Source organism: Malurus melanocephalus, unplaced genomic scaffold (genome assembly GCF_030028575.1).
Source record: "Malurus melanocephalus ecotype Western Australia unplaced genomic scaffold, MMel_1.1 scaffold_2, whole genome shotgun sequence".
Lineage (NCBI taxonomy): Eukaryota > Metazoa > Chordata > Aves > Passeriformes > Maluridae > Malurus > Malurus melanocephalus.
In genome coordinates, this window is record NW_026623234.1 from 2,964,629 (window position 1) to 2,990,496 (window position 25,868).

General features: G+C 39.6%; 2 protein-coding genes across 3 annotated transcripts in view; one reads left to right on the plus strand and one right to left on the minus strand.

Annotated features, from left to right (window-relative positions):
• The window catches only part of CSTPP1 (centriolar satellite-associated tubulin polyglutamylase complex regulator 1), a 78,986-nt gene extending 67,827 nt beyond the window's left edge, over window positions 1-11,159 (minus strand). The window contains exons 1-2 of the mRNA XM_057364903.1: window positions 11,030-11,159; window positions 1,322-1,424 (exon numbers count right to left, since the gene is read on the minus strand). Of these exons, the coding sequence (XP_057220886.1) occupies window positions 1,322-1,424; window positions 11,030-11,075 (149 nt within the window). The 5' untranslated portion in view covers window positions 11,076-11,159. The remainder of the gene's footprint in view (window positions 1-1,321; window positions 1,425-11,029) is intronic.
• A 14,375-nt stretch (window positions 11,160-25,534) lies between these two features.
• LRP4 (LDL receptor related protein 4) overlaps window positions 25,535-25,868 on the plus strand; it is a 79,522-nt gene continuing 79,188 nt past the window's right edge. For both annotated transcript variants that reach the window (XM_057364916.1, XM_057364923.1), the window contains exon 1: window positions 25,535-25,748. In XM_057364916.1, the coding sequence (XP_057220899.1) occupies window positions 25,664-25,748 (85 nt within the window). In that variant the 5' untranslated portion in view covers window positions 25,535-25,663. The remainder of the gene's footprint in view (window positions 25,749-25,868) is intronic.

Here is a 25,868-nt window from a genome sequence, read left to right on the forward strand (position 1 = left end):
CTACACCCATATTGGCTATCATTTATTCCCTACTTTAAATGAAGAATCCCACATTTGGAATCTTCATAGCTCTCAAAATTGCTAAGCCTGTTTGTGCTTGGATACAGGGATACAGTTTAATCTGCTAAACTCMAGATATATTATAAAAGACAAAATGAAAAAGAAAAAAAGAGAACTACTAGTTCTATATTACAGAATGAATGAACATGCAGCCTTTGCCTATCTTTCATGAAATCAGAAACTCCACAAAGCACTCACTGTAAACAAAAAATCACAGTAGAAGTCATATCCCTAAAAATGAATGGGAAAAACAAGATCTCTAGCACCTAAGTCAATYTGATGGTTTTGCTGTATGGTGATGGTTTTGTTCATTATAATGATCTTGAATCACTCTTTATTCTTTCAAAGAYAGAATAGGAACAGGAAGAGAAAAGAAAATGCTTATCATGTCAAGATGAAGAAAGACTACGAAGAAGCATTTCGAAGAGTTTCACTGCGTGAATGACCCCTTGCTTACCATTTAATTTCTGAAGTATACATGATCAGAAGTTTAGAAAAGGCACAGAAGTGTCATGTTTTAAATTAGATGCAAATGAAATCATTTGCAGAGATGCTGAATGACAATTTCAGCTGGATATTTGAAAGCCACCTTGCCTTCAACTCTGGTAAAGAAACCCTGTTCCTGGGTGGAGGTCATTGTAATCATGCTCTTTATCTTTCTTAAGCTCTTGTTTACCATCTATTTGTTCAGATGACTAATGTCAGTATTACTTTCTGTGGACAGAAAGCACACAGCTTTTCCCTCTAGAATGTTTTTGCAAATTATTAAGAAGAAATTGTGCTCATGTCCAGTATTTAAGGACTTATGCAGATTTTAAGGGAAGAAGAGGCATCCTATTAAAGCATTCAACAAGACAACAATCACACAAGGAGATAAACAGTTCAGATTCGTACTCAGAAAAAGGAAGAATGAATGCTGCTGAAACCAGAAGCAGTCTCTGAAGCAGTTTGCTTCATTATCTCTCAAGCAGTTTGATACTAACAGTACTAAGACAAGCAGAATTTGGTTTTTCCATGTTTTTAAAATCTCTGTTCCCCAGAGTGACTGCTTCACACAGATGTTTGTAACAGCAGAGGTACTGAATTGTAGGAAAACCATGTGCATTTCCAAAATATGCTCAGGCAGCCCTTGGCTAATCCAGTGAAATCCAGCATTCACAACATAACCAGCTCGTGTCCAGCTCCAATCTCCATGCACCCTTGTCTGTTTCCAAATGCCTCCCTCAGGCTGCCCCCATTGGCAGCATCCTGATGTACTTACTATTCAGTGAAGAACCTGGCAATGCCATACTGACTAATATCTTCTCTGTTCTCCAGCAGCTGGCTCACTGCATCCTCCATGTACGTGAGGACATGTCTTTGAGCTGCAAACAAAAGACAGTAAGAGACAGAAGTTAGAATATAAGGGGCCCACAAGGCAGACAAGCTCAGCTGTGTGCTTTACGTAAGACATCAAGCATTTGCTCCCTCAGTTATGGAGTAGAGGTTTTTTCTCCCTGATATGGAYAGCAAAATTTCTCACCTAAATCCTGCTTTCCTTACTGGCTATACAGAGTTAGTCATTAACAGTGTTGACTCTTTTTCAGAATCCCCTGAGATTTTGGTATTGAAGGAAAGCGATAAGGAAATGTGAGACAGGAAATATTTCACYGGAAAATGCTTACTCAAGAGGACTTTCTGATCTGTGTTCTGAGTCACAGCCATCTTTCCTACACACATGGTCAAGGCCGTTCTGATGGGGCTGTTGCAGAGCTTTAGGTGTTCCCTGCCCTACCCTCTATTCCAAAGTCAAATAGCTCTAAGGTTGTTCTGTAAATGTTTTTTTTCCTTCAGATGCAAATAAGAGTACATCTGTTTCCAAAGAAGCATCAGTGAATGTGGCAGGTGGGGAAGTCTCAATGACAAGAAATTTATATTGCTCAACAGGCCTAGGCCAAACATGGGAGAATTTCAGAAATGGTGGATATGCCAGTACCCCAACACAGAATGACACTCACTTATAAGACTTCTGAGTAAGGACAGTTTGGTGCAACACAAACCCTTTTGCTGCTTTTACAGGGGGCAGACTGTACAAAACAGGCATTTGCCAGAGAGGAAGCAGCACAGATTTACCACGGAGCCCCTTTGATGTTTTTGGCTAGAAACCAAGTTGCAGCAACAAAGAGCTGAGTCTGAGGTGATGTGCCAGCACCAGGCCGTAGACTTTCCATATCTACAAGTCCAACAATCAGAAGACAAGTTACAACGAACCCAGGAAAATCATTCCTAACCTGGAAAGCACACAAACCCTGTTCCCAAAGTACACACCTCCATCCTCAACACGTATCCTACTGCACCTTTGCAAGTAGTGTCGTGTCCTAAAAAGAGCAGGAGAAAAGCCTTAGGGAATATAGGAAAGGCAAGGGCTGTTCTTGCTCCTTGCCMATCTGCTCCAGACTTGACAGCATCATCCCCTCACCAGCAACTGGCCAACCTCAGACCCACATCAATATTCTTCAAACCATTTTAATTTGTGTTTAATATCCTGGTAAGCATCAAGCCTGCATCACTTGATACACAGCATGGARGGCCCTTTCATCTTAGTGTGGGGCAGGTGGACTTCAAGAGGGGCCCGGAAATCATTATTCCCAGTGGATACAGTGATTAAAAGTATGCATGAATATTGATTGCTATCAGGGGATTTCTCTGCCTAGAACACTTTTCAGGACAATGGTAAAATTGGTTAAGCACACCCTGGAAAATACCTTGCAGCTGATAGCAAAATGGTGAGCCAAAGGTTTAAAGATATTATCAGGCAGTAAAAGATACAGGGCGTAACTTTATTTAATTATTTTAATGCAAGGGAATAAATTTAATTTATGTGAGTGATTAAAGAAAAATAGCTCTGCGCACCTGTGTCCCCTGAGGGGAGAATGAGTCCGTGCAGCTCAGTCATAGGCTCAAGATAGCAACAACTGGGTTACTTTACTTCAGCCCAGCCTTCTTCCCTCCTCCTTAAGCAGTCCATCTTACACTCAGCAATCGTCTCCCCAGGCCCCTCTGGAGGTGTCAGCAGTAGCAGATTATGCCAGGAAATGGTACTAGCAGACAGCCTTCCACTCATCTTAGCCTGCAATAAACTTCTGCTCAACTGCAAAACCGTTCTCAAAACTTTGTGGGTGAGTCTACACTCCTTTCATAGAATAGTCACTATCAATGAACCCTATTTCTGTTATTTTGCATCTTTAGAGWCATAAACCTCCCCTAAAAGCCTTTGGGAATAGACAGGCATGGTCCTACAGTGCTACACAACACAATGAGGCTGACCTCTATAATAAATACCTTTGAATCTGCTAATCTGGAGAATAAATTAGCTTTCAACATAGAATTTTAGACATTTCTATGACATTTCAAAATGTACACAAAAATCTACAGGTTRCTATTGAGTACAGTTACTGGTAAAATTATATTTCTGTTAAACTTTTTGTTGCACAGCTGAAGGATCGTGGTAAACAGCCTCTCTCCCCATTTCCCAGAAGRGTGGGTAGAGATGTGAGGAAGGGAAGAAATCTGTGAGCAGAGAAGCTGAAAGAAAATAGCACTTTGTAATCTCTTTGAGAAGTCCCCCCCTCTTTGTCCCTTTGGCTGCTGTGCTCTTTTCCAGGTAGCACAGTTCACACTGCCAAACCAAATTCCAGCTCTGGCTTCCTGTTCACTGACTGCCTACTTCCATGGAACGAGGCAAGGAATATGTTTTATAACCCAACTAACACTACACTATACAGAAAAGTCATAGAACAAAATGTAATTTGCAGGCAGGTTTTAGCAGGCCAGAGAGGCAAATTTAAGTGCCAGGAGTCTGGTTATAGCAAAAGAGTAGTTCCTTAATTTATAAAAATGGTACTTTCCATAACAAACACTGGAACCATGCTGGAACATTAACTATTTATGCAAGCATAGTCAAAAATCTGTGGGGTTCTATGCAAAATAAATGAGATGATTTGTATGTTTTAATGGGTTTTGAAAATTCAGGGATAATGATGTACTGGTATAMACATTGTTCATATTTTTGAGGCCTACTTTGCAATTATAAGGCAGCAAGTCCAAATCAGAAAGTAAAGACCAAATGTGCTACTACAGCTTGCTGTCTCTACCACTTTTCTTCCTGACAAAACTCCAGTATATTGCACTTCCACACAGGAGATGTTACATCAGGACATCATCCTCAGCATTTGTTTGTTTTGGGCTTATTACAACAGAAGCTCCCTGCTCATACAGAACTTTTCTTTTTTACCCATATTCTGTAAACTCAACTCTGAAATCCCAGGCAACTACCCCAAACAAGAAACAAGAGTGCCAGCCACACTCATTTGGTAGGTGCCACACTCTGCTGTCTGATTTAAAAATTAACAGCCAGCTTTCACAAAGGAATCTGACAGAGTAAGTTCCAAGAGGATTTTTCAGGCAGCCCATAACGAGATATTAAGTGAATACCTTTGTGCAGAATATCTTAATTCCTATCACTAAACCACTAGCAGTGATGTTACACTTGGAGCCATAGACCAATCAGTAGCAACATGTACAGCTCCTCCAAAGCTGCCTCCTGCAGCACTTAAGAGAACAGCCTCTGATAGTATTACCACCACACCCACGTACTTACACCCCACCATCACTGCCCAGTGTTTAAAATTAATTTTGTAATTAATCCACTTTTGGCTCAGAACCACATTCAGGGCTGAGCAATGGCTGTTCAATTCAAACATGACTAGACCAAGTCATAAAAATCTTCAGCTTACAAGGCGTGATGAGGATTACAGTCCACAGTCTCTAAGGATTTCTCTACAACAGATTAGACAATCACAACTAATTCCATTTAGCCATAACCACACCTAATAATTTTGCATATGTATGTAGAATAGTAATAATAGTCTTTTTATAAGCCACCAAGTTACTTGTTTCAATCTGCTGATGAGAACAAACAATTCACTCCTTTGTAGGTTTGATTACAAATGTTGGAAGAACAAGCACTGATACTTGAAAAGTCTGGAAGGAAAATTTAATGCAAATAATGTGACTGCACAAAAGAGAATATATGCACTGAAATTTTCAGAGCCAGAAATTCAGGAGGAAGGAAAGAAATAAAGGACATCTTTAAGTCATGATATTGCATACAGGTAATGGTTTTATTATCCAAATAGAATGGAGAGGATTGAGATCTTTGAAGCACCACAGTACTGTTTGCATCTTGCAGGTGATTCTTTTTTCTGGACTTATTGGCAACTCAATCTCATTAGCCATGCTGGTCTTGAGTATTAGCTTCCCAGTTTTATTTCTTAGATACAACTGCCTAACGYTACAAGCTAGAAGCTATTACTAGCTTCTAGTAATAAGAAGCTTCTTTTTCCAATGACTGAGTTTTCCAAAGGCAGAGAAAAAAAAACCTGAAGATTAATATAYCAGCACACTTACCGAGAAGTGATGCTGCCTGTCATAATTGAAAGGAATAGCAAATATGTGATGACCAGAAGATGCAATAAAAATCAAAGCAGATGCTTCAAATTAAAAATAAAGTGYGCCAAACAACCTGAAGAAAGAGTATGATTGGAATAAATTGGTATCAGATAGTAAAAAAGGTATMATGTACATTGTTTGAAGAAGCAGCAGAACAGTGCCAAGTTTACTTACAGAGGTAAGTCTTTATTAAAAATATTATTATCAAATCATTTGGTTATATTATTGCTTAACTCTTCAGGAGACATCACTTCTTCTGAAACAAGAGCCGTCTATCAAGAGCTGTGTTCTGTATGTACACAGGAGAGCTTTTTTTTTTTCTTTTAAGGTTGGCCTAACTGAATATGCTGAAAAATCAGGAGTGGGAATTCCTGAATAACAAGACAGTTTTTCTTACTTATTTGCCTTTTTTTTTTTTTTTTTTTTAAGGTTGGCCTAACTGAATATGCTGAAAAATCAGGAGTGGGAATTCCTGAATAACAAGACAGTTTTTCTTACTTATTTGCCTCCTCCTCAACTGAAGTGCTGCAAATACAGACTACTTGATGCAATGAATGTTATGATTTGCTTCAGTTATCAGAAGGTCAAGAGCATAACAAGCTTTAATGTATTTGGAATATTTCTGGCATTTTTTAATCTCTGAGAACATAKACTCTGACAGCATGAGGAAATAGCTAAATATCGTTTCAGTATTTGTTCTAAACTGGAGTTTAACTAAAGATGCTACTGCATTACACACATTGGAAAGATAYATCTATAGTAACATAAAATCAATTTCATGCAAACATTACCAAGACAATAATGATGCTAGAGAGAAATAGTAAGGATACAAACTGCAAGAGCAAAATCACATCAACTCKGGAAAAGTTTCCAGCATTAATGTTTTTTCAGGATGCTCTTTTTAATCTTTTCAGATACCATTAGGAGCTTAATCTCTTCATATATTGCTAAGAAACAGCCTAGGAAAGAGAAGTAAGTGAACAAAACAATTAAACTAAATGCTGCAGCTCTGTACAGCTGTAGTTCTTTCCAGCTTTGCATAACCTTGCAATGTAATCTCCTATTAACCCTCAAAAGCAAAATGTTTTTTRAAGGACAGAACATACAAGTACAAGTAGACCTTGTCATACCAGAGGTATCATTACAATGTGAGACATGCTGTCACCCAGGAGCACATGCCAGGTGGTCACACAGTGTAACCATAGCATATTTCGTATGTTCACAGTTGCAAAACCACTTTCAACAAAAAATTTAAGAAATCTTTCCATTTATAATTTAATCTTGRCTATAGCTGAGAATTTGTTTCAAACAATGAGCATATTAGTGCATACAGACTGACTTAATTGTGCAAGTCCTTCCAGCGGGCTGCCTCCTGCAAGGTGTCACACAGCTGCYAGAAACCACCCCCTCACCAAAGCAAATCACTAAGCGATTTTTTTTTTGTTTGTTTGTTTCGTTAGGGGTTTCGGGGCAGGGAGATTTGTTTTAATSTAAAATTATGCAGTGTAATTGTTAACACTGTGGAAGTAATTACCATTCCAGTTTGTTAYAAGGCATTAAGTAGCCTAATGGTTCCCTACCTATTCATACTCAGAGGGACATATGTGGAAAGACTGCATTCTCCAGTTCTGGAACTCTACTAGATCAGGATCACCTTTACCTGTACTTTTCAAGTTAAGGTGGAAGTCCTGTGGTGCAACAGCAAGTTTAGGGGTGAAACCTTCATCTTTTAGACGAAGTACTAGACTGAGTCTAAGATTCAAATTTAACAAACATTTCTACACAAACTCTTACAYATTTTATTAATCTTCTAAATTACAGTTGTATCTGTACAACAGAGCTAGAAATAATTTTTTTTTAAAAGGCATTCTCTTATCCTTTTCTAGACCATGAGCCCTTCAGCCACAGTGCTTCACAGAAGTTCACCAAATACAGATACTAAGAGCAGAATCAGCATCAGCTGGGATGACTGGATAACAATGTAGCCTGTGCATTGATTACGCTGTTAAAGAAAATTATTGCACTTGGGCTTTCCAGATCAATAMCTCGTAGGACTATTCAGAAGAACAGTAAGCCTTAGGCATCAGCAAAGTCTACACAACTGAAGTTCTCAGTTGGGAGCTACTCAGTTTTGTAAAAGCATGTATATTCTTTCTAACCATGAAGCCCAAGACCTTTCATGAGAAAGATGAGGAAACATARCCAGGTTTCTGGCACTAGTAGGCTCATGCTTTAGTGATAAGGCACCTCCCAGTACAGTGTTTGCATTCTTACATGCCTTATATTGGTAAAGACAGATAAGAAACAACATCCTGGAATTGGGTAGCAGAAGGCAGGAGAACACAGAGAAAAAGAGGTTGGAAGTTTGCAATATTCTACTGCTTTTTCTCCATAACAGGAAAGGGGAGTGGGGAAGTAATACAATATGAAGCTTCAGAGACAGCTGCATGAGCAGAACAATACACTAAGTGCTCCATTGCCTRCTATAAATAACTGAGCAATCACCAGTTATTAAACCATAATGAGTAAGGCATGAAAAAGTGTTTCAAATATGCCTCATTTTGCCTACTGTAGTTCCAGTCTCATCCATCAAATGAGAAACACATTATCATCACTATACTCAAACAATAAATGTTGTTTATTCAGTGAAAATWCTGTTTATAATGTCCTGCTTCTAACAACATCATTTTCACTACAGCCTTTCTGCCAACTCTGCAGACCTCATCTCCATTCCTATTCATTAAGTAATGGTCATCTCTTTTCTTCTACTTATTGTCTCATTGTGGCATGAGACACGGTTGCCCTGATTTTTATTTTCCTGGAACTTCGGCATACCAAAGCTTTGCAATTATTTTTCATCCTAATACTTAATTCTCTCCTTGTTAATTTCTATTCTAATTCACAACTGCTTTTATTTCCCGCTTAGCATTCTACTGGATGTAGAAGAATCATCTCTGTCAGAGGAAAACAAAAAGGGGGGTAGGGGGGAAACAATGCAGCAAGTAGCACATTATATTATTTTGGCTGTTCAATTTATGCATTGACCTGGTTTTGATAATGAAAAAGGGAAGAGGGGAAAAAGAGTTTGGGGGAGTTACCCATTCCAGCTCAGAAAAGGCAGGGTCATCTGATCTGAGAGACTCAGAGAATACCTTATGTGGCAACCTAGGGCAATGCAACTTCAGAACRAAATTATAGAAAGTGAAATTCTTCACAGTTCCATACAACTCCACTTCAGACAACTGTATTAAAAAGACTTGAAGGTGCACAATGGAAAAAAATCCAGATAATGGTGATTTTAGAATGCCAATGTAGAAAATGGAAAAGAAACTTAGGAACATATGTGGGGAGGTGTGTTTCTTTGAGGTGGGAGGAGGGGGAGTTGGAGGTTGTTTTGTTTTGTTTTTTAACCACTTTCGCACTGCTCATACACACCAAATTTCATAGGATCTGTGAGCAGTTTGGTAAATTACAAAGTCTCACAAAGAGAGAAACGTTGTTTTTGGTAACACAACTAATAAGAACACRCTTCACCCCTCTAACAGACAACAGACCCTGCAATCTAAGCAGATGGTCATATTAAGTGATGAGCAGAGCAGAGCAGACTCAACAGAGCAGACTCAAGAAGACCTAACACKGTCACACGTGTGTCTTTTTCTGACCCAAACGTTAGAACAATTTAGAAAGTTGTACAAAATGAAAGAAGACTTCCAAATCAGCATGTGGAACAGAGATAAAAATGAGGCTCATTTAAGTGGTTAGCAAAGCTGCTTGCACCTAACAGTCTTGTACATCTAAGAAGTCTCGTATCTTACCTTCAGATGTGCAACAGAAAACTGGTTTATTCKTTCACTTTAAGTATGTTTAGTTTGCTTCTTAGATTGTTTTGAGTGATTCAATCCTTACTGACAAGTTTCACACAATTAAAAGTGCCTATTTCATTAAAAACAATTACAACAAGCTAAAACCAAGTTAGCTCATTAGGAAAAAGAAATTTTGCAGGTTTCAACCTAGAGCAACTCTGGAAAAGTAATGAACTTCTCTATTAATGTGTAGGTTGAAAATGCTGAGGTAATGTGACAGAATTAGCACAAACCCAAAGGGTGTCTCCAGTGTGTCTACATGGCACTGTGTTGCTGTTCTCAAACACCCAAAGCTCCACAACTGAAACCAGCAATAAGAGCTTCAGCAAAGTGAGTCCCATGAGAATCACCCTGAATAGAGCACTAAACAAACCTACTTCTGCCTTGAGTTTCTGTGACACAGAATAGCACTGCAGTTATGCAGGTATGCACAAATCACCCTAACATGAGTTTAGCAGAAACAGCACAATGAGATTCTACTCAAAGACAACTTAGATCACTCCTTTGCTTAAATGGTTAMTCTCCCTTTAGTGCTATGATATGCTGTAAAAGCCAGTAGGACCCTCCTCTTTGACATTGCTGCTAGGCTAAACAAAACTCTTTTAGTCTAGTCTTCCCTGCAAGACAGTTTTCTATTTACAGCAGTGTTTCTATACTCTTGTTCCATTTTTACTTACAGAAATGGCAAAATCATGATGGAACAAGGAGCACAAATCCATTGCATTTCTGACCTTCCCTTGTACAAGAAAACCACAGAAAATTATGTATAGCTTTATAAGAGTTATTACCAAGCAGCCTCTTGGGCCTCGGAAGTAATGGATGAAGAGTTTCACTTCACAAATACTCTCCTGAACACAAGCCAAATGCTTACTACTTGTAATTCATCTCCTCTTCAGMAATTAAGTCATATTGACTTTATTCCATCCTAATTATTTTTATTTGACACATTAACACTGAATCATTCTGCTCCTTAGCTTCCTGGAACATGAAGCCGTTACAGCCAGCTTAAAAGGATGTAGTCTTCAAAGGAATAACTGCTTCACAGGTTAAAAGATTTTCATTTTATGTGAGAAACATTATCAATGCTACCTTATTTCAGAACAAAAGCTGACATTCGAACCACCTCCCAACATAAGAACAGCACTCTTTCCTATACGTTGGGWAACGAGCACAAAACAAGGATGCTCATTAGATCTGTGAGCAAAACAGATTGGTAATGGGTGAAGCCTATCACAAGGAGGCAGGACGCCGCTTGCTACTGCTCACATGGCGAAAGGGGACAGTGGASGAGACCGCAGCTCCGCTCCCCCCGTCTGCTCACGGAGAGGAGACCACGCCTCTGTGCCCGAGCGGGCTCTGCAGCCCTCGCAGCTCAGTTCCTACAACCCCGGTCTGTAACGCCCCGGTGCCGCCCGCTCCCCAGCCAAGGCGGACACGGACCCGCTGCGACCCCTCTGAGCCCGGCCCGGCCTGGGGCCGCTCGCCGCAGTCCCCGGGAAGGGCGGGCCGGGCCGCAGCCACCCCGGCCCCGCCGAGCCTTCCCCGTGCCGGGCCGCAGCACACCCGGGGGAGAGAATCCTCAGGAAGCTTCCCCGCCCCGCCGCCTCGCTCCTCACCCAGGTACTCGGGCCCGGGCAGCGAGAGCCGCTCGGGGCTCAGCATCCTCCTGCCGCCGCTCCTTCCCGGCTTCCGCCCGTTTCCAAGGCGCCCGACGCTCCCGGCGCTGCTGGGCCGCTCGCCCCGGCTGGGAACACGCCCCTCGCCGCCACAGTTCCGCGCCCTGAGCCGCCCCCGCCCGGGACGCCGCGCCCCCGGGGGCTGAGGCGAGGCTGGAGCACGGAGGGACCCGCGGGAAGGGGCTGTGCCTGCAGCCTGCTGACAGGGCCATGAGGAAAAGGGCGCGGTGGGCGATCCTTGGGCAGCCGCTCCAGGGCTCAGGGACACCTCAGAGGGAGAAGAGCGAGTCGGGTAGAAAAGTCAAAGTGGCAAAAGGCACTTTGTAAAGTCATTCTGATTAGATTCAGGTTGGAAAACAGAAGGTGTCTACTCCTAGTGGCTATTGAGGACTACAGCTGTGGAGGAAAGAGGAAAGAAATTCACYTTAATTTGAAGGTGAATTAAAACAGGTTAAAATCATAGAATATGCTGAGTTGGAAGGGACCCATCTGAATCATCGAATCCAGGGTKCAGGRCACCCCAAGAWTCACACCGCGTGCCTGAGAGCATTGTTCAGATGCTTCTTGAAMTCTGCTAGGCTTGGTGCTGTGATCAMTTCCTTGGGTTCATGAAGTTTCTGAAGGATGCTGTGTAGCAGCCTGTCTCAGAGAGCAAGGACTCCAAGTGACCAAAGAGACCCTTTGAAGTTGTGTCTTTCTGTCCATACGATTCCAGAGCTGGAATTTTTGCAACCCTTGTGCTCAGGAGAGGGAAKTATGGGGAGCATCGGGAATTGTCCTTTCTTCACGGGAATTGTCTCCTGCTCATTTCTACATTGTCAAGTAGAAATTATCAGAAAAATCCTGAGTCTCAGGGCTCTTTTTGTTTTTGGCAGGGAGCTTGCTGGGAATGGCCATTGTACCAGGGATGTACGAGAGGCAGTGCTCTTCATATGGCTGGAAGAAAGCCTGCTGGGCTCCTCTTTCTCAGAAGCTGGTGGGGCAAAAATTGCCAAATTACTTTGTAGTTTCTTGCATCACCATTAGAAAAATACCAGTGCAGGATATAATTCTGGGAGTCAAAAAAACAAAAAAAAAAGGACTGCAAGTGTTGTCTATGTTTTTAGTGACAAAGTCCAAAGTCAAAAGAACAGAAATTAACTACTTGTACATGCGTATGATSTGCCTTTATTCTACTAGAGGAAAAGGCTGAGGGTGACTATTGGSAACTTAACTTTAATCTATATTTAAAGGTTGGCCACATTTAAAAAGGGCAAACAGAATGTGATAACTGTTAATATCCCACATAAGATTGCCTGGGCCACTCCTCTGTCTTTTGTTCTGTCTTTAAAAGCGTATGGCTTAGATAGAAATATTTCAAAGATGAGCAGAGAGAAGAATTTAGGAAGCAGACAATGAGACACTGCAGCATGAAGAATGATTGGAAAAATGTAAGATTGCCTTAAAGAGTATAAGCATAATATATGAAATTATGTTATCTAAAATTATTTGTGTTACAATGAAACTCTTTCAAAACTCCAGTTTGTTCAATTTTGCACTTCGTGCATTTTGTTATAGGCTATAAATTTAAATATGGCATATTTTTTAATAATTGATAAAATTAGATCATGGAATACATTGATACAAGGTATTTTTGAGGCCAGRAATTCAGCAGAATTTAGAAAGCAGTGGATATATTTAAGCAGAATGAGAAAACAGAATTATGTTGTTACACACATAAGCAAAGTGGAAAAAAAGAGGACATCTGTAGGAACATGAAATATCCAACCTACTTCATGATGAAGCCAATTGTACAAGTAGTGGGGTTTTGGAAAATATTTTCCTGACATTATGTGTATCCTGTAACTGCTCACTTAAGCATTTTTTGGCACTTTTCAGTGAGGTATCTGGTTTTCAGCCACTGTTGGAGAGGASAGACAGACCTTCGTAGTCCTCTTGTGATCATTAGGTTCAAGACCACAATTCCTGCACTTTCAAAGCTAGCATCAAGATCTCTATTTTCACAGGCAGTCTTTTATCATCATCCAGGCAGTGTCACTGGTGTTTAAAAACCTCTTCCATARTGCTGGTCAGCTGAGCTGGTAGAAGCCTTCCACAGGTTGTGCACTGTTTCCTTTTTGTTGTTTAAGCAATTTCTGTAAGCCACAATTTAGCCTTGATCAGTATGTGGAGCACTGATTTACAAGAGGCCTTTAAAGTCCAGTTTTGAATGCTGCATTCTGACATCTCTCAGGTTTTTCCTTTTGGTTTTTTTTTTCCTTTTTTTTCACTTGTTACTCTTTGGTCTCTATGGGTTAGCCTTTGCTATTTTCTTCAGACTGTCTAAAAGAAACCTTTTGGACACTTATCCCGTTTSTGGTTTTAATAATGGTAAATTTCAGTAGTAGTGGTGCCTGACTGTTAACAACTTAAAGCAAATCATATAAAAAGAAGATGTCATTTCTGGAGCCATTTATAGACTTCCCTGTTACTATTATTTCTCTCTGGGCTTTCCAGAGCCAGGATTAGGTGATATAACAGATCAGCAGCACCCACCTGTCCCTCACTCTCATGACCTGAAAAGGGAGAAGTGCTGCCAGCCTGGCCATAGGTACTAAGTTTGTTTTACTATCTTGATTTTAGAACACCAGACTACTGCAGTGTAATAAATTGAGAAGCTTTTCTGGGTCGCTGGAAACCATCTGCAAGTTTAATAGCTACCCCCAGAGGAGCACATCTAACAAGGGCTCAATGTTCTTTTGGACTCAGCTGGAAGAATGATGGTGAAGAAATTTACTTTTTCCCTGTCAGAGCCCCTTTGTAGATTATCACAGGTACATATCTCACTTTAAGCAAGCCACTTTTACCATCTACCCTGGGAGTCATGGTGGTGCTTACTAACTTAAACTAAAATTGCCACATTTTGTTTATCAGGGACATTTGTGTGTCCAAATAAGTCTTTCARGGAGGATCAGTTGGATTATATTGGTACATTTTGTGCACATTTTCTTTCAGAGTTAATGTGACCTTGATTTGATTTAGCTTAATTCACTTCGAAGTGTGGTTTAAGTAGAATTTCAGAAATCATACGTTTACTAAACCAGGCTAACTTAGTTATATAAGTGTCCATGTGACCATAAGTTTGAAAATAGTCAATGGTGTAATTTAAATTATGTCATGAAATGAAATGTCTTTATTATGTTTAAGATGCATAGTTTTATGCATATGTATTATATTATAATAATATGTATATATTATGCATATGTATCTTATGTTTAAGATCCAACTCCTTTCTGTCTAAGTTTTGTGTTTCTCAGCAATTTAGCTAAAATCAGATTTCTGTTTTTCTCCAGAACCACATATTTTGCCCTCACTACGTTAATTGCAGAACTTACTCTTTGCTGGTTTTATGTTCATCTCCCTAAATTATACTATCAATGTTGAACTGAAATTTTTTTTATTAGACAAACATCTCCTGAGAAACAGTTTGTCTTTCAGAGAGAGTATTATATAGAATAATAAACAGGACTAGATATCAAGCAAAAAATTCCAGAGGAAATGCCTTGTTTTAAACAAACTGAGTCATTTTGTCTGGCTTCTATTACTTTTCTTGGAATGAAATGTTTCATTTGCTTAGAATTCTAACAATTATTACTAAAGTACCTACAATACAGCCTGTTAGATGTATTAGAGGAAACAAACATTTTTTTTCTTCCAGTGACTGTTGGAAATGCTATTGTTTAAGTATCACAACTACAACGTACAAAAAACCTAAGTCTTCAATATTGTTCCATCTGACTATGAAATCAGTGTAAGACAGTTTCACAGAAACACCAAGAAAATGTCTCTAGCCTTTCTTGTTCYTCTTTTGAGCATCCAAAGCTTTATCCTCTTTTAAAAGAGTTTGCTAATAGCCTGTCTCGTGCAAAACACAGCTTTTTTGAGATTGATAGTGCTTTGTATTTTTCAAGGCTTCCCACACATTTTCCTTTTATGAGCTTTTCCTTTTATATAGGAATTAATAAAATTGCAGGTGTGATAAYAGAAAGACACATGAAAACCAAATTATACTGTGAGAAAAAAAACATTGACCTTAACAAGTGTCAATCTTTATTGATAATCTATTATTTTGGGCACCATAGAAGAGATAATTTTTGAGGAGAGAGCTGAAGAAATGGAGAATAAGACCTTCACATGCTATTATTTATGTGAACTATTGGAAATCCTATAAGTGAAATTAGAATTCTATTATGTAAGTAATTTTAAAAATCAATGGCACTGAAGTTGGATGATTCATTTATGAGTCAGTTGCAAACACATTAAAACCTCYCATTAAATTTTTAATTTAATAATTATTTAGATGAATTATCACCAAACTCTCTAAACACATGCACTAAAAATAAAATTATCTTAAATAAAAGGTCAGCCAAAATCGCAATGAAATTCTGGGATGAAATCCATACTTTTATATTGTTGGTTCCTCAGGAGTCATTTACAGAAAAAGATCCARTACTTCTAGCACTTCTCCTAAACTGAGCCTTCTCAAACTGAATGAACTCTTTTATCTGGTTCACCTATAGCCCAGTGGTTTTGCACAAATAAATGAATTATTTTCCCCAAAAAGCACAGTATTAATACTAGTTTACCTCTTCAGGTAAAAAGTAGACAAGCAGATTGGACTTACAGTGTTCTTTAAGATCATTAGAGAAATGARATTTCACAAAGTTTCTTACTCCTAACATCTGCAACAAGATGAATTCTGGAAACAACCGTGAGTTTTCCAGCTAGTGATAGAACATGCTAACAGCAGCAGCTCTCTTAAGCAGCCAGCATTTTTACCATTATCGGGCTTAACTGTGACACCAATAATTGTACCCAAAGTTTTAAGTCAAGAATACACTTAATTAGTAAGATGTCATAAGCATACAGGAAACTATGCTGTAAACATTATGCCATCATAATTTCTTTTTTATTTACTAGTTTAACTGCATTTTAATTGTATTACTAAGATTTTATTTTYCCTCTTGAACTGCTGGAAAGAAAGAAAGTAAATAGAGGTCTGGTCTGATTTTGAGATCTGTCTATATTGATAACTTTTTGTTCACCTGATGATTTAGGTCTAAACAAGCTCCAAGATTCTTGTATTTTAAATACAAGTTGTTGGGGAAAAAAACCTCTTAAAATATTCTTCTACTCTTAGTCATAGGAGTACTTTTGAATTCTGGGTGATGTCTTATGAGAAAAGGGAATAGTAGTTTGACAGACTCTGTGGCTCATGGAGGCCACATCCTTATTTAAAATCAAGGGTAGCTGTAAGCTCTATAATAGATTCCTGGCATGTATTTAAYGCACTGTCCAAATTCTGATTGATTTTGAGCTTAGTGTTAGCAAGCAAAGTTGGCTTTTYTTGTATGAGCAAACTGTTGAAAGACACTCCTCCAGTTTTTGTTCCCATTATCTCATCAAGAAGGGAAGGACAACATCTTTTAAAGTACTTAAGTACTAAGTGAGTGACCCTTCTCTGTTGGAATGCCGCCCCACTAATGATGCAGAGAAGAAAAACAGCCATTTCTGGCAGAGTTTGCAGGATCTCTCATGCCAAAMAAAAAAAAAAAAAGTCTAAAATGCCTGGTAAAAATAAATATCACTATGCAAWTCTGGCATGGGAAGCATTTCTGACAGCCAAGGTTTAGTGCATCCTGGGGGGTAACCCAAAAAAGTCAGCAATTTTCATTCKTTGTTTCTACTTATCGAATGTTCCTTGCAAACATAAGCTGCCAGACTCAGTTATCCATTAGACAAGGTGTTTGTATGAGAAAATTATAATAAGTAAATGGCTCTATGTGTGTGCAAGAGAGCAGGCAAATCTAAGTTGGAGTGAGCTATTGTGTCTGGGGATGAAGTGAAGTAGTATTCTGCTGGCTGTAGTGGCCAGCTTTTATGGGAAAGGTAAGTAAMTTCCTGTGTGCAGAACAGAGGTTTTTCACATGCAAAGTACTCTGAAAATRTTGTGTCTTATAACATCTGCATTGAAAAGCAAATGATGGAATCAAGGAAAAAAAACCAACRAAACTAAAGAAAGAGAAGATCACAGATACATTAAAATAATGGAATTCTTGCAAAACAATTCTTAATTCTATCTGTTAGGCTTTTGGAAAAGAGACCGTRGAGCCCTGCTGCAGTACAGGAGTTGCAGTCAACATTTTTTTCAGCTAAAGCACACATCAGTATCCTGGTGATTCACTCCATAATATAAGAGGACATAGTTATTAATGTTTTTTTTCCTTTCTGCTACATATTACATAACGTGTTTTCAAGAGTAACACCTTTATAGAGTCACTAGAAGAGAGGATAGACTGGACAATGATRAAATGGTTGGACTATATAGAAGGAGAAGCAAATCACTTACTGAGAGAATATAAACCAAGTGAGACTGAAACAGTAAATGAAGATTATGGCAATTAATTCTAAACAGACTAGAGGAAGCGTGGAACTTTTTTCAAAATATAGTAGAAAATTAAGACCTAATTAAGTATTATCTGAGGAATGTTTTTTAATTTTTTTATTTGTTAACTTTATCATTCTAGTTTCTATACCACAGAAAATAGATTGACAATTCTGCATTTGAATCTGATAATAACATTAGATATTAAGAAAATATCTTTAAAGTTCTAACTTTAAATTGTACACTGTGTTAGTGAAGGAGGAGGTGTTCCTTGAATATGTAAAATCTAGATGTGGATCAGAGTTTCTCTTAAATTCTGTGGCTAGAGTTTCTGAAATATCCATCTCTGATATTTACTAAACATACACAGTGTGCTTTAAGTTATGTGAAACAAACAAGARAAACCTGCAGTCTCTGTGACATGGTCTTCCCTGTGCATTAAAACTATTGGGTTTTGCTCACTCAAATCTTTGATAGAGTTTTCAACAACCCTGCTGACCAAGAATGAAGCACAAATGGAAATGCAGTACACAAASTCGGATTAATTTAAACTCTTAGAATGCTAATATCATGTTAATGTGTTAAGTTCCTAAAACCTTAAACTTGCGATGATGTGGACACAGGTATATGTGACTTCGAGGGAGGTTGGATATGTGTGTATATGCATGGGTGACTCATGTGGAGGGCGTGTACAAGTCTGGATCTTGCTCCCACCTGTGCTTTTAAGCAGGTCTCACCCAGTGCTAGTAAGGAGCAATTAATTTGTTCCCTCATTCACATTTATCAAGAGSTAGTATGACAGAGGGAGAGGTGTTAAGAGGTATCTCTGATTCAGCCACCTGATAGGAAAGCAGATGGCTGACATCTTATCAGAAACACTCAAGGGTTATATCTTGTTTGTGTTGGCAGTACTTGCCAATCCCATCATGCCAATAGAGTATTAGAAATGAATCATCTTCAAAAAAGAAATGTCTCTTTATCAGTCTGTCTGCATTTTTACGTCTCCATAGTGGCAGGGCTTCTGCAAACAAGAAAGGTGTGTGAGCTGAGAGAAAGAAATGGTTGTTTCTTTCACATCTATTCCTGTGACTACTTGTTTCTTTACAGGCCCAATTCAGGTACTCTAGTTTTTTTAAGAAAGGAAAACTGACAYATCAAAGATATTCTACATGCTGAGATATAAGGTCACCTTTCTTTCTGATTGTGGGATTGATTTTTACTGCAAACTTCTTATCTGAGTACAGAGACTGTTGATGGCAAACAACGTTAAAAGCTGTAAGTCAAAGAAAGACACAGGTCTTCAGTTCTCTAGAAAATGCTTCTCTGAGGACTCAAAAATTAGCTAAGGAGACACAACTTCTACTTATCCATTTGAATGTGTTTGGGGAATAAAGGTGGCTAAGCTTTTGTCTTSTAACTGAATTCTTTTGSTGGCTTTTAAGAGAACATTTTCCTTTTAAGCTCTTCCTCTTTTCTTTCTTTTCTGTGCYAGTCAGGGTATTAAGCTGTGCAGTTCCTAAAGGTAGGCCACAGGCTACCTTTGCAATGCAGACATTGTGCAAGGTCTGGATAAATGCCATTTCACTGCTGGGAGGAGTCTCATCAGGAATAGAAGAGGGTGTTTATTTGCATTATTTTTACATAGAGGATATTAGGGAGCCAGCAAAAGAAGGAACAGAACCAGCTTTCAAAAACATGGGAAGAGCTACCATCTCAAAGAAAATATGAAAAAAGGTTTAGTTTGGTTTGGTTTGGTTTGGTTGGTTTGTTTTTTTTTTCCTATTTTGAAAGTCAATTTAGTTATGGTTTTATTTCCTTTTTTTTTTTTTTCTTCTTAGATTGGAAGATTGAAGGGCCTTGGAGGCTGGTTTCTGTCTCACCTTCTAGACACAAACAAAAAGGGGTGGGGTTAGATTAAGCTGTACTTTGGTCATTACATTACAAAGGACCTTTGTTATGATTCAATTATTAAAGGTCCTTAGAATACCTCTGCCCGAATTAAGATGCAAACTAGACCATGTGCCAGTCAATAGTATGRGTTTTATTTGATAGCAAATATGAGAGGTAGACGGGAGAGAAGAAAGAAAGGGAGAAGTAAGAAAAGAGGTTGGTGGGACAGAGGACATTATCCTCAGGATAAAGAAAATACCATCTGTGGATCGCAACGATGTTGTGTTGTTCCTCTGCAGCTGGTCTTCTTGGTGGCGATGGTCCCCCCAAGAAAGCACAGAATCCCACGGCTTAATATAGCTCAGGCCAGGTGGCAATGTCCAGGCATGGCCGGGCATGTCACCCTGGGGGAGGGGGACAGTCCCTTGCAGCAGACTGCATCGGTTGCATCCTGTGGTGCCAAGCCTCAGGGGAGCACTCTGGGGGTCTTTGATGGATTGTGACCCCCCCTCTCAGCTGCCTCTCACCTGAATGTCCTGTGGATGTGGCCTGTGGGGYTGAGGGGAGGTTTTCACAGTGGGGCCAGTCTGTGTAACTTCCTCTCCCTGCTCCCTGTTTCAGGGCAAGTTGGGGGACAGTATGTGGCTATGAGCTGTGGCCTCCCCCACCCCAAATCTAGCCAGGGAGCAATCTCTGCTGCTTTTGTGTGGATGCATTCCTTTCCCTCMGCCTGAAATGACTGAACCATAGRTTTCCTGGAAGCTGMAAAGGTCCTAGTCAGGTATTTTCAGGGAAGCCTCTTTTTAGCTTCTTTCATATCAATGTTTGAAGCATGAATTATTTCAATCTCTGACAACCTTTTGCAAGATTCTTTATATCTGAGCTTCTAAATGTAGCCATTTAATGTAACCTTTAGTTTTTCTGTTCTGCACTGTAAAGTACAATTAATGGTCATCCATGAGATGATCATAAAGTTTCCCTAAATGAATGTGCAATTGGAATGCTTAGAAAGCAGCAGTTAATTTAAAGTGAAGAAAATTAAGTAACACATGAACTCTGACTTACTAACCTGKTTTTTTTTTTAATTTTTGTATTTGAAAACCATTGTGGTAACACTACAGAAGATGGCATATGGCTTTGTTAAGTATAAGTGAGCAGTAACTTGAGAAACAGTGTAAGGGACAATGATGACAGTATTTGAATGTTTATGACACCTATGAGCATCTCTGCRTGCACAGTAGTAATGGCAGTACTTAGAAAACTTAAGGAAAGGCAAGAAAGGAAAAAATGATAGCATAAAATATAAATAAAGGCTAAAATTTTATTTAATGTATGTAACACAGAGACCATAATTTTCAAACTAGGAAACCAGCTACAAAAGCTGTAAATCTCTCAGGCCTTTGGAAAATTAAATTGTTTCATGACATGTTCGTCAGTGAAGTTGGACATGCAACTGTCCTATGTATGGGTAAAATCTGACTCTTAATTTCCCTGGTAATCCAAACTACCACCTCTTTATTTCATTGGTGATATGGAAGAGAGAACAGATGTGGCTAATATACCGGTGGAATAACTATAGAAATTAAAAGGGCCACTGGAAGATCTCATAGTATGATACCTGTGATTTTATCTTGAACTTAGAGCTCTGTTGGGAACATTTTACTGTTCTCCGGGCTCTTTAGTAGAGCTCACTAGTAAAACAGAATTTGATCAATCAGAGTGCAGAGTTTGGAATTATCTTTCCAGTTAGAATTTCCTGAGCTATATCCATTGCAGAACCTAAGTTTGGGAGGGATTCCAAAAGATCACTTAGTCCAGTCTGTACTGCATCAAGACTAAACATATCAAGGCTAGTACCAACATGCTTATCAAACGGTGTTCTTATAAAAATCCACTGGAACAGATTCCACAGTCCCCCTAGACAGTCTGTTCCATTGTTGAAAAGTCCTTAGTTGGAATGCTGATTGGCAAAATCTTTTACGCATTTCTTGATGCAAATCAAGTTGACCCTTTCATGGCTTTCTACTGGAGTCATAGAGGATGGCTCATGAACATATCTATTATTAGCTCTTGTATATATCAGAAAGCTGCATCTGGCTTGACTTTTTTTTTTTTTTTTTTTTACTAGGCATGCCTAATTCTTTCAGGTTTTTCTCAAAGGGTTTGATTTATATATTTCTTGTTCTTATCATTTTCTTGTTTCTCTTCAGCTGTGTTTATGTTTCTAAGGTGTTCAGCCAGGACCAGACACAGTGTGCAACTGGGGCTTCAGTACTATGCAAATTTAAGAAATCAAATTATCTCTTATATGACACACCTGTTAAGGTGTTCCAAAATTAGATGCCTTCCTGACAGTGGTGCTGCATTGTTGATTTATGTTCTTCGTAATCTGTAAAACCCTAAGATGCTGTATTTCTGTTTAGTCCAAAATACGGTGCAGTTTATTAATTTTTCATTCTGTTTCCCAGGAATAATATGTTTCTCACTACTGTATTTTCCCTTGTTGTTTTTTGGACAACCTGACCAATTTGTCAATAGGATTTGGGGTGTCTGATTTCATCCTTCCYAGTGTTTGCATCCCTTTATCTTTGTTTTGAGGTTATCAGTTGTTTTAGCGCAGATTTTACAAGCATAAATATTGCATTGTTTAAGGTGTCAGTAAACATAGTAGACAAAACAGAACTCAGGACAGATCTTGAAACAGATCTGAGATGCCTTTGCATTTTGATGAATAATGACTAAAGACCACTATGGTTTCCTTCTGTCAGATGCTTGCACACCTTCCCCTATCTGTACTTTAAATGTTCTTCTATGAAAGTGTACTGTGAGAAGATGCCAAAAGTCATACAAGATATATCATGTCTGTTGCCTTCTGTTCACACAGTGAGCTTTACAATACTTAAAAAAAGGAACTTGATTCAGCACAAATGCATTTTGCCCATTTTTCATGTGTGTTTTTCATTCTAGTAAATTCATTCATTTTATCTCAAATATTTAAAACATGATTGCTCTAAATCTTTCTGAACATAACAATTAAGCTACCCAATCTCTCMTTCTGTTTCTAGGAAACTTGAGGTGTGGAGTAGCATCTTTGCAAGGAACAGCTCATTTGAATGCTTTAAAAATACTTTGATAGGTAAGAGACCATTTATTTTCTTTCTTTCTTTAAACCTCTTAATATCTTTTCAGTTTCAAAATAAATAGTGTATTTTCCATAATAATCCTACCTGGTTCTGCTCCCTTTCTGTCTTCTTTTTCCAATGACACGATGTTCTTGGTTGTGCTTTTCCTGACACAGGTTTGTTATTTAAAACCACCCTGAAAATGATGCAAAATATTATTATAATATTGTGACACTTATATTCTATCATTGGGTTGGTTTATTTCTCTAACGTTTCTTTTTGGAGGGGGTGTGTCTGAATTATGTCCCAAAATGGTKATTAGGATAATAATCTTCTTCCTGTTCCATTTATAAAGACAGGTGGAGTTTTTTGCTTGGGCATGTTGTCATACAAATTAATTGTTATTGATATTTTCATTACTTCTTTCTCATCTGTCTTGAATACTTTCAGTATATATCACTTATCAGTGATGTAYAAATTATTACAGTTTACTTCATGATGTTCCTCCCTCATAGCTCATAGGTGTGTKTAGAAGCAAGTACCTACCTTGCATATGGGTTGAAGTGTATTCTGATAATTACATAGTCTTAAAGTTATTTGGTCTGAAAGAGGTAATTTAACCATTTAATATGGTTAAATTTTACCAGCATGATTTAGCAACTCTTCTAGTTTTACCATAAATATATATTTTACATTGCATAAATCTACTTTACAATTATTCCTCAAAGATCCCACATGTAATCAGGGCTATATTCAATCATAGTATTATATCAACAGGTAGGTAATTGTGAGGTTTATTATGTAAATTTTCATCTGTTCTACTGCAATCTATTTAAGAGATTTTTGTGAAAGACAATACTATGGGYTTCTCTAACATTTCACCAGGGGATTTCAAAATTGCTGATAAGACAGAGATATAGTTTAAGAAGGATGAGCTTAGAAAGGAAAGTGATTTGCCAGAATACAGTGCAAGATGCAGAGCACTGGTAAACTCACTTTAACAGAGTGGGCAAAAAATAGTTGTTCCCTGGTGGAGAGAACTGAAGAGTTAACAAATTAATTTATTTGAATTTAGGACAATATTTTTCAARAGGCTTTTGTTTCAAACACAGGAAAACACTCATCTTAGCTGAAAAACTGTTCCATGACCTAAATATATAATTAGCAGGAAGTTCTGGGCCCTGTGTCTATACTTTATCACACTCAATACTTCAGTACCTAAATTTCTTAAAGCTTCTGTGAGTCTGAAGTCAGAAGGATTCCTCTGAGTTATACCACTTGATGATTTAGCCTCACAAAATCTTCAATGTTGCTCTGTATTTTACAAAGACACAGTGAGGGTTTTGCATGCTATCCTGTCAGCCAGTCCCCARTCAGTGCGAAGTTATTGTTTTGTCTCTCTTAGCTTTAACCCACTGATCCAAACTCTTCCCCCTCAACCATCTTAAACTCTGATATCTTGGATTTTATGGCTTTACAATAATAGTTTATAYTTTCTGTGCTTCAGTCTGTCAAAGTCTGTATTAGAATAGAAAACATTTTTAGTCTCTCTGCTTCAATCAGTCCCTCTTGACTATATTCGTTGTTACTCTTCTGCAACTTTGCACACTTTGCCTATCAAACACATAGAATTCAATGCCATAGTCTATGTGCCATTGCACTTTGGCACTAACATGGATCTATTCCTATCTTGAAGTAGTGCTTCTGCATATAAAGAAAGAAGTCTGCTTTTTAAAAATTTTGGTGGTCGTGCACAGTAGATTCGTACATGGTTTCCTGCTTACTGTTTCTTCTGGTGTTCCTGCTCTTGGGAGTTCTCCTCAATGAGGCTGTATTGAATTATTTTTTTTTTCACTGTGCACAATTCGTCAAGACTCAGTCCCTGTTTTAATTTTATGTTGACATTTTTAATAATATCCCTTGTCTTCACCATTTTACATTTAATAGGAGAGGCAGAATTCTCTCAATCACACGCTGTGCCATTTTCTTATTCCTGTGATTGTTTAAAGGATGGGATTAATTGCAGCTTCCTCTGGATTCATCTATGGGAAGGCTTTAAATAAGAMCATTTCTATCATTGGCACTTTGGTGTCAATTTGACAAAATTCTCATCTTCCCCTGTGGTCCAGGGTTTGGACTATCTGAGTCAGCTTTCTGTTCAAGTTAATACTTTGCAATCAACTGAGAGTAATTATTTAACAACAGTTCCGTGCATTGTCAACCCTACGTATTAAAATGTCAAATCATGCAACAGAGGATCATAGAACTGGCTCTAAGGGTAATCTCCAGCGAAAGCCTGTGTGTTTTTTAATACAGCACAGAACAGAAGGCACATAAACCAATTGTCCAAGTGTTAATTTCTACTCCTGCAAGAAACGACCCTAACTTTTTTTTTTTTTTTTTTTTAGGGTATCTCAGATTCATACGTAGCCAGCTGTTTTCGAACACCGCGGCTAGAAGGAAAACACCGAATAGCAGAAAACTTGTCGCGGAGGGGAAAATCAAGCGTTCCTTATAAGCAAGGACGGGCAAAGGGTTCGTGCTTCCCTTTCGAAGGCAGTTTGGCAAATGGGGACGGGACGGGGCGAAGGGCTCTGCGATTTGTCCTGGGTACAGATAGCTGGCACAAGTCGGGAAGCGGTGGCAACGCGCGGAGAAYCGGAGAATACCGGGCAGCCGAGAGCCCGGAGCAATGTTCCTTGACGATGCTGCGGGAGTTGGGACAGGGAGAGCCACCGGGGCCGCTTTAGGAAGGGTGTCCTCGCCCGCGGTGAGGGAGCCACACCCCGGGCAAGGGCTGAGGGGATCCGGGGGCTCTGGGTGGTGACGAGCGGCGGACCCACGGGTGGCGAAGAAAGGTGGGTATCTCGCCGCGGAGCCTCGGCCACGGAACGGCCTCTGCTCCGCCGAAAGTTTGCGAAGTGCCTCGGCGCTGGGGGGAGCGGGGCGGGGGCTGCCCCGGCGGGGCTCCTCCTTCGGGGCCGGGCCTGGGCGGGCGGAGCGGGGAGGGAGCCCCCGGCCCCGGAGTTGCCGCGGCTGCGGACGGAGCGAACGGCGGTCGTGCCGGGGTGCTCCGCGCAGGAAGAGCCCGCGACATCGCTGCAGGCGGCCCGAGCGCGGGGCCGGGGCGCTGCCACCATGAGGCGGCGCGGCGGGGGCTGTCTCCTGCCCGCGCCTCCGCAGCTTCTGCTGGTGCTGCTGGGAGCGCTGCTCCGCTCCAGAGGTAAGCGGCTGCCGCGGCACCCTCTGCCCCGCGGCAGCGCGGGGAGCCCAGCTGCCGTCCCGGGCTCGGTGGCTGCGATCCGTGCCCGGGCGGAGAGCCCTGCCCGGCCGCGCCGCTCAC